The following is a 9,252-nucleotide window of genomic DNA, read 5'->3' on the forward strand; positions in this document are numbered from 1 at the left end:
GCATTTTTTCATGTCTGTAAGCCCATAAGTTTGTCGTCTTTGGAGAAATGTCTGTTCATGTCCTCTAACCATTTCCTGACTGAATTTTCGTTTTTTGGGTGTTGAATTTGGTAAGTTCTTCGTAGATTTTTATCCAATCTGTTATTTGTGAATATCTTCTCCCATTCCATAGGTCAGCATCTTATTTTAAAAACACCAGAAGCTCCCCCACTAAAGTAAGAACAAAAGAATAATGCCCACTAACTCCATTCCTATTTAACATTATTTTGGAGGTAATGGTCACTGCAGTGTGTCCAAAAAAAAAGGGCAAATAGAGTCCCTACCAATAGAAAAGAAGGGGTAAACCCTGTCTAATTGCCAAAGATTTTGTATCTGGAAAACCCTTAAGATCAAGGGAAAAAATTTATACAACCTAAGAGTAAAAAAATTTATACAACCTAAATAAATACAACCTATTTTGCAAAGTAGCAGTTTACAATATTGGCGCAAAAAAACTAAGAGCCTTGAGGCAGCTGGGTGATTCAGTGGGTTAAGCCTCTGCCTTCAGGTCAGGTCAGGATCCCAGGGTCCTGGGATCGAGCCCCACATTGGGCTCTCTGCTTGGTGGGCAGCCTGCTTCCCTTCCTCTCTCTCTGCCTGCTGCTCTGCCCACTTGTGATCTCTTTCTGTCAAACAAATAAAAATAAATCTTAAAAAAAAAAAAAAACTAAGAGCCTTAATGTATTGAAGAAAAACAAAAAACATAAAGAACAAGAAGACACCATTTATGAGAGCAAAACAGAAATCACATACTGAGGTATAAAATTAACAAGAAATCTACCTGGGGGAAACACAGTGTTCCTAAAAGGCACAAAACAGACTTGATCTAATGGAAAGAGATGCCCTGTTCTTCCATGGGGGGACTCACCATCACAAAGAGGATGGTCCTCATTAAATTAACATAAATTTAATAGAATCAAAATCAAAATGCCATCAGGCATTCTCCCTGTGGAACTAGAGAAGCTGACTGCAAGTTCATTTGGAGGAACAAGAAGCAAAAACTTAGCAGAAAGCCCTAAAAACAGAAAGGATGTGCAGGCGAGGCCAGCCCCACCAGGTATGAAATCATTCTAGAGCCTCAGTAATTAAAACTCTGTGGTGGTGGTGGCTTATGCATAAATAGATTGAGGCAACTCGAAACAAGGTCTAGAAATAAACACAATTGCACTGACAGATTTAGTACATGATAAAGACAGAATCTCCAAGCACGGGGTTTTGGTTTTTGGGTTTTTTTTTCCGTAAATGATGCTGCAACAAATGGGATAGGCAGAAGGAAAAAGGACAGTAGTAGTTCCAACTGGGTCCTTTCCTCATACCAGATCCCAGGACACATTCCAAATGGAGTAAGATTTAAATGGGGAGGGGAGGGAAGGAATGAAACCATTAGAAAAAAATCACCATATAACCTAGAAATGGGGCGGTGGGGGGACTTTCTTAACTCTAACTCAAAATCTAGAAACAATAAGGAAAAAATAAATAAATTTGATTACTTTAAGAAACCTTTGAGGGCACCTGGGTGGCTGAGTCATTGAGCATCTGCCGCCCACTCGGGTCATGATCCCGGGGGTCCTGGCATCGAGTTCTACATCGGGCTCCCTGCTCAGCAGGAAGCTTGCTTCTCCCTCTCCCACTCCCCCTGCTGTGTTCCCTCTCTCGCTGTGTCTCTGTCAATTAAATTAATAAGAAAAAAATCAGCAAAATATCTCAGTTCTTTAACAGGAAACATGTATTTGTGACTTCCACCCTAAAGAGCTAACGCCCCAAAGTGCAGAAGAGTTCACCGGCCCAAGACTGCTCTCTAGAAGCCCTGCTTGTAGGCTTGGCCACTCAGCTGGCATCTGGGAACTGTGGGCTCAGGAGAGCTCTTGCCATTCCCTCAACGGCATTCACTGGACCTCAACCATGCTAACAGCAGTTTACACTGAACCCCTATCTGCCTTCCCTCTGGGGCTCTGCAATTTGGTATGTGTACGGCAGGGGTGCCGTGGCCAGCCTCAACAACGCTGGCCACCGAGTCTTTAACGAGCCTCTTTGGTGTGCTGTCAGAACCGGAGGCTGCCGGAGCACGTCTGTGTAGCTCCAGGGAGAGAGGACTCTGGAAGCTTGCTCCTGGTTTCCTCCCGACTCTGCTTCATGTGCCTTTTCAAACCTTGGCTGATTCTGCTTTGTACTTTTTCACTACAGTCCTGGAATTGCTCCTAGCAGATCGCTGAAGCCAGGAGCAGTCTGTGGACCTCCAACACACCCTAATATTTCCAAAATCAAAGAAACACAAGACCAAAAACACACAGAAAAATGGGCTAGAGAAACGATGAGACACAATACAGAAATGTAAATGTCTCTTAACCAAATGAAAAGATGCCCTTATTCCCACATAAGAAATGCAAATTAAAACTATATTATCATTTCTTACCCTCTAGGTTGGTAAAAATAAAAAAAAATTGACAATATATTCTGTTAGTGAGTCTGTAAGAAGACACAGGCAGTTTCATACATTGCTGGTGAGGATACACACTGCTGAGTGGGATTTCACACCAACTAGCAAAACTACATATACAGTTACTCTCTAACCCAGAAATCCCACTCCTAGAAATCTATCCCAGAGATACCCAGCAAAAAATACAAAAAGAGGCATGCACAGGCAAGACGATCATTGCAGTCTCTATTGGTAATAGCAACAGGCTCAAAAAAAAAAAAAAAAAAAAAAGATAGGGACATGTCTAAAGAACACCAGAAAACAGTTTGAATGGGCTTTTATTGGTCAAATCTCAAACAATTTAAGCATCAAAACAAATAATGCCAACAACAGATAATAACCCATTTAATATCATAAGAATGACCTTTTGAATAAAATAATCCACACAAATGATAAGTAGATGAAAACTATGGGAAAGTGTGCCCTCATAGTAAAACATTCACTAATAAATGTAGACATAACACCGAGTATTAGTAATCACAATCAGGTCATCATCAGTACAATTATCAATGAGGCAAAAATCACCAACAGATATGAAGACTAATGGGTGAAAGTTTAAGGAAGAACAGGTATTTACATAATCTCAAAATCTCTCTCCATAAATGACACTAATTACACAGGAAAAAACCAACGATGCAATGGGGGAATTTAGGGGACATCTGCCTATCCAAATAGCCCAGCGAACTTAAGGAGGCATCACTACTTGAAGCCATCCGACTGGAGGGCTCTCATGTACAGTGCAGCGACTATAGTCAGTAACACTGTATTATAAACCTGAAAGTTGCTAAGAGACTAGAATTTAATCATTCTCACCATGGAAAAGAAATGTCAACTATGTGATGGGAGGGAGGTGTGAGCTAAATCTATGGTGGTAATCATTTTGCAATACATAAATAGATCAGATCAGAATGCCATATACTTTAAATTCATACAATGTCACATGTCGGTTAGATCTCAGGAATGCTGGGGCTGGGGAGATTCTGGTGCGATGCACTGAAAAGGACTGGTGTTGCTTCTGCAATATTCCTGACAAAAATGCATACCCCGAATCTGTCATGGGGAAACACGGGGGACAATATACATAGCAACTGGCTCCCAAAAATCTCAATGTCCTGAAAATCAGAACAAGGCTAAGGACCTGGTCCCGTTGGATGAGACTTGAAAGACAGGTGCAGTGCTGGACGAGGGAGAGGAAGAAGAGTCCACGGCACACACGGGCCCGCTCGTGGGAATCCAGACAGCATATTAGAGAATGCCACTGCATCAAAGTCAGGCCTTTTTACTTTAGATCATTGGTCTCTGATTATACAGAAGTCCCTCTTAGTATGCAATGAATTATTTTGGTATATAAGGGCACAATATCTGCAACTCACTCTCAAACAGTGCAGAAAAATAATATGTATAGGTTATACAGAGAATGATAAAGCAAATGTTAATAGCTGGTGAAAATGGATGAAAAATACACAGTAGAGGGAGGGGTGCCTGGGTGCTCATCAGGTAAGCATCCGGCTCTTGATTTCAGCTGACTTCATGATCTCAGGCTTGTGAGATCAGTGCCACGCTGGGCTCCACGTTGGGTGTGGAGTCTGCTTAAGATTCTCACTCTGCACTCCCTCCACACCTGCTCCTCTCTCTCTCCCTCCCTCCCTCACAAAATTAAAAAAAAAAAAATAAGGGGGGGTAATGTTTTTTGGTACTCTGCTTGCAGTTTTTCAGTTGATCTGAAATTTTTTCGAAGTAAGTTTTAAAATGCAAGAAAAGGGGCACCTGGCTGGCTCAGTCAGTGCAGCGTGCAACTCTTGATCTCGGGATTGTGGGTTCAAGCCCTGTGCTGGGTATAAAGATAACTTTAAACCAAAAGAGGGGGCACGCCTGGGTGGCTCAGTGGGTTAGGCCCCTGTCTTCAGCTCAGGTCATGATCTCAGGGTCCTGAGATCAAGCCTCGAATCCAGCTCTCAGCTCAGCAGGGAGCCTGCTTCCTCCTCTCTGCCTACTTGTGATCTCTGTCAAATAAATATATAAAATCTTTAAAAAAAAAAAAAAAGGGGCAGGAGAAGTGAGACTAGAATTTGTAGAATATTCTCCGAAAACAAGGCAATGCTGTAATCCCTTTATATAAAATAAGCTTTATCTTTGGATGAAAGAGGTACCTAGGTCGGCATTACCCATCCCCCCCATACACACTGGTGCTGAGCTGGTCTCAGGAATTATGAGAAGAGAATGCACGGCTACCAGGATGAATTTTATTTACCATAAAAAGTAGTATTTGGTACACTGTCTACTAAATCACTACTGTTCATTATGTGTAGCTCCACATGAATTTTTCTTTTAGAATTTCGTACTAGAAAAAAGCTTTTTCACCCTAGAAGGGTATTTCTCTTCCTTCTTGATGACAAGAATCGCAGTAACTGACAATGAGTAATAGTTTTGTCAGACAGGCAGACTAAGGTCAAATGTGAGGCCCAACCACAGTGGCCACTGGTCTACAGTTTAGGATGACTACCTAGGTCTTTTTCCTTTGTCCTTATTTTTATGGGCATTTTACCCTTTTTGGGGTCCTATTTTGACGTAAAAGTCCAGAACAATTTCCGCTGTCTGGGGAATATAAGAACTACTGATACGCTCCGGTGAATTTAAGCCCTCCGAGGCCGATCCTCCTGCCCGTATTCCGGACCCCGGGAGTCCACGGTAAGGCACAGTCGCTTCCAGGACAGAGTGCGTCCGCGGGAAACCGAGAAGGACGAGCCCCTGCCCCTGTCTACACCAGACTGCCCAACCTGCAACAGACAAAAGACAACGGCCCTGATCTGGGGTCATCGCACGGTGACATACTGGAGTTCCGTCCAAGCTGCGTTCACCGCTTACCTCAGACGGTCAGCACCGCGGCTTAGACATTTAGAGCAAGAACGAGGAGGGAGGCCCCGCTGCCCAACACTGGAGGTAGGACAAGCTCGGGGGCATTACGTTAAGGCCCTTACCAAGAGATGCTCTCCATTTCCGCAGGTTGACAAGACCAAAAACACAAAAGCCGAAATTTCACGCGCACAGGTGGGAAAGCGCCACCGACCCGCTGCCTTCATCCTGACACAGCCAGACCTCGGGGGCCTGCGACGAACCCGTGCGCGTCCAGCAACCGGGGGCGGGTCACGGCCAGTCTGACGCGGGCTCGCGTTCGGGGTCGCAGAGCCGCTCCCACCATCAGGGGCCGCGAAACTTCGGGTACTTATTTCAGAAAGAATCGGCCCAAGCCGAGAGGCCGCTGCCGCCAGCCTGGAAGCGGGGCCAGGGGCTTGAGCAGCGAAAGGAAAGCGGATCCGCGGGAGAGGGGCTGTCACCCGCTGGAGGCGACGCCCCCGCCCGGCCGCCAGGGCCACCGAGCCCGGCGCGCTCCCGCCCGCGAGCATCACGGCCAGGGCGCGCGCGGACACGGACCAACACGGCGAACCGCCCGGGTCGGGACGTCCGGACGCGCCTCGACTCGCGGCCCGGCGGCGCCCGAACTCGCGGCCCGCGGCCGGGGACGCGCTGCCCCGCCCGCCAGGCCCGCGCCGCCCAGGGCGAGAGGCTCCGCGAGGTCCCCTCCGCGCGTCCCAGCCACCTCGGAAGAAACCCTCGACCAAAACGCAGAGGGGACGGGAGAAAACAAACTGCCGCGCAGGCCGCCCCAAATCCGGACTTTGTTTCTCAAAATGGAGCCTCTGCCACGTCGGTTCTCCAGCGAGACGGCGAGGGGCGCGCACCGGGGCGAGCCCGGCCCCCGCGAGCCACCGGCGCCCCCAGCGCGGAGCGGCCGCGCGCCGGTGAGCGCGGGCGGAGCGACGGGAACCCGTCCCGGCCAGCGGCCCGGGACCGCGACAACCGGTGACGTGCAGCGGGGGGCCCAGGTAGCGGCGCGGCCGCAGGTGCGAGGCCCGGAGCGTCGGCAGGGGTGCGAGGGAGGCGAGGCGCGCGCAGCGGCCGCGACCGGCGCCCTTCACGGTGAGCGGCCGCCGCGCGTGGCCCCGGGGCCCGGAGGCGGGGGCGGGGCGCACCGGTGGCGGCCGCGAGCCGGGCCGGGGCCCGCGGCGGGGCGTCGTGCGGCCGCCAGGTGAGCCGGGGCGGGCCGCGGAGCAGGTGCGCGGCGCCGGGGCAGGGGCGGGCCGCGCGGGAGCGGGGCGGGCGCCGGCGGCTCTTACCCGGTGCCGCAGTCCACCACGCAGGGAGGCAGGGAGCCCGCCATGCTCGGCGCGCGTGCCGCTCGGCCCACGCGGGCGGCCGGGGAGGCGCCGCCGCCGCCGTCCGCTCGCCGCGCCGCCCGCTCCCGGGAGCCTCCGCAGCGCCGCCGCCGGGGGCCCGGATGCTCGGCGGCCGCCCACGTGACGCTGCGCCGCCGGCCAATCAGGCGGCGGGCACGCCCCGCCCCGCCCAGCCGCCCGCCCGCCATCTTTACTACTGGCGGCGAGGCCGCCTCGCGTGGACGTTCAGTGCCGCCGCTGGAGAGGTTGGGGGCTATTTTTAACTGACTTACCGTGAACCTGACCTCGTTTCCGGGGCCTGGCTCCTTCTCCTGCTTTAAATCTCGGCTGGAATGTCACCTTCTCAGGAAGTTGTCCCGAATCATCCTAACTAGGTCCCCTCCCTGCACCTCTCTCCATCGCAAGACCTATTGCTCCCCTCGACAGTGCCTGGAGCACCTTTTTTTTTTTTTTTTTTTTTTAATTCTATTTATTTATTTGACACAGAGAGAGAGAGATCACAAGAAGGCAGAGCAGCAGGCAGAGAGAGAGAGAGAGGGAAGCAGGGTCCCTGCCGAGCAGAGAGCCCGATGCAGGACTCGATCCCAAGACCCTGAGATCATGACCTGGGCTGAAGGCAGCAGCTTAACCCACTGAGCCACACAAGTGCCCTCCTGCACATTTTTAATGCTAGTTTATCTGTGCTTTCCCCGGCGCCGCCCCACTGGACTGCGTGCTCCACCAGGATGGAGCTGGTGTCTGTCTCACCGCGGGCGACCTGGTGCTCAGCACAGTATCTGGTGCGTGCAAGGGAAGCACTTAAGTGTTTGCTGAGTGAATGAGTAAACTTCACCTTAAAGATAAAACAATTACCGTCAGGGGCGCCTGGGTGGCTCAGTGGGTTAAAACCTCTACCTTTGGCTCGGGTCATGATCCCAGGGCCCTGGGATCGAGCCCCATGTCCCGCTCTCTGTTCAGCAGGGAGCCTGCTTCCCTTCCTTTCTCTCTGCCTGCCTCTCTGCCTACTTGCGATCTCTGTCTGTGAAATAAAATCTTTAAAAAACAAACAAGCAATTACCATCAGAAGTGATGGAGCCCATGACCTTAGATGGAGTAACACCACAGCAAGACCATCATGGGAAGATGTTGTCAAGCATCAAACATGAGATGATTCTCCCAGAGTGCTTAGGGAAACCAGGGACCAGGGGTGCCTGGCTGGCTCAGTCAGTAGAGCATGTGCCTTATGATCTCTGGGCCCTGAGTTCAAGGCCCACATCGGGGTGTAGAAATAACCAAATAAATAAACTTCTTTTAGAAGGAGTTAGTGGGGGGAGGGGAGGCAAAGCAGGCAAGCGCCTACCCACTGTATTATGAAGGCATGAAAGCCCTACTTGCCTCCAGCTCTCTGCCCTATCATAAATTCTTCACATTAATTTTTAGGAGCTTTCTGGAGACTTAGTTCCATGTAGTTTGACTAATATTTAAAGCAATGTGTTTTTCTAGAAGAAGTAGCGGATGAGTGAGTCTTTCTAGTTACCCATGTTCACTCCTTTTTTCCCCCCTAAAGTGAACTGGCGAGAGGAGTAGAAGATGAGAGGGAAATGACAGGTCAGGAGGGTGGAGAAATCCTAGAATAGGACCCAAGGCCAGGGACAAACAGTGACCTGCCTGCTTTGGGTGTTGCCAAGGGCCTGCTGGCTGCTCTTTCAGGATCCTAGTCAGAATGCTGTAGGAAAACGCTGGATTGCAAACGGTGGCTCAGCCTTATCTCTTATTTTCTTTCACTTAGTACATGTTTATCAAGTCCCTTCTGTGAGGTAGGCTTTGTATTATATTGGACATGAAACAGGAATCAGAGGACTCACAGTTTTTGCCTCCACACCTTAGAGTCTAATGAGGGATAGAGACAGCAAATGGGCAACCACAACCCAGGTGGTAAATGCTAAGTTGGGAGAAGTCCAGGGTGCCCAGAACGCCATTAGCAGGGCACCCAACCCAAACCTGGGAGTCAATGAAGTGTTCTCAAAGCGATGGTATCTAAGCTGACACCCAGAGGGTAGGGTGGAGAGTAGCTGCATGGTGGAGAATTTGGGGTGAGAGAGTATTTCTGGGGTGAGAAATATGTACAAAGCCCAGCAGGCCCTCAAGGCTCGTATATGGCCCAGTTTGCTTTGACAGCAGAGATGCCTCAGTGGAACTGGGACTAGCTAGTAATGAAGCATATGGGCAGGGCTCCTGGGTGGCTCTGTTGTTAAGCATCTGCCTTCGGCTCAGGTCATGATCTCGGGGTCCTGGAATCGAGCCCCACTGTCCGGCTCCCTGCTCAGCAGGGAGCCTGCTTCTCCCTTGGCCTCTGCCCCCACCCCCCAACTTGTGCTCCCTCTTTCTCTCTCTCTCTCCCGAATAATACACCACCTCTGTGAAGCTTTCCCTTCCCCTCATCACTCTCTCCTCTGTGGTCCCAGAGAGCCTTGTGCCCCCTCCCACCTCTGCCTTATTTGATGGCATTGTGATGGTGACACT

General features: G+C 50.4%; 1 protein-coding gene across 4 annotated transcripts in view; it reads right to left on the reverse strand.

The window, feature by feature from the left end:
• ACTR3B (actin related protein 3B) overlaps window positions 1-6,832 on the reverse strand; it is a 74,527-nt gene extending 67,695 nt beyond the window's left edge. For 2 of the 4 annotated variants that reach the window (XM_045086325.1, XM_045086323.1), the window contains exon 1: window positions 6,691-6,832. In XM_045086325.1, the coding sequence (XP_044942260.1) occupies window positions 6,691-6,734 (44 nt within the window). In that variant the 5' untranslated portion in view covers window positions 6,735-6,832. Of the gene's footprint in view, window positions 1-5,493; window positions 5,881-6,690 lie in introns of those variants that run through there. The other 2 variants (XM_045086327.1, XM_004765998.3) reach the window with 2 other exon arrangements.
• Between the last annotated feature and the right edge of the window lie 2,420 nt (window positions 6,833-9,252).

This window comes from Mustela putorius, unplaced genomic scaffold, assembly GCF_011764305.1.
Source record: "Mustela putorius furo isolate JIRA1106 unplaced genomic scaffold, ASM1176430v1.1 tig00000929_pilon_pilon_pilon, whole genome shotgun sequence".
In the NCBI taxonomy this organism is placed as follows: Eukaryota; Metazoa; Chordata; class Mammalia; order Carnivora; family Mustelidae; genus Mustela; species Mustela putorius.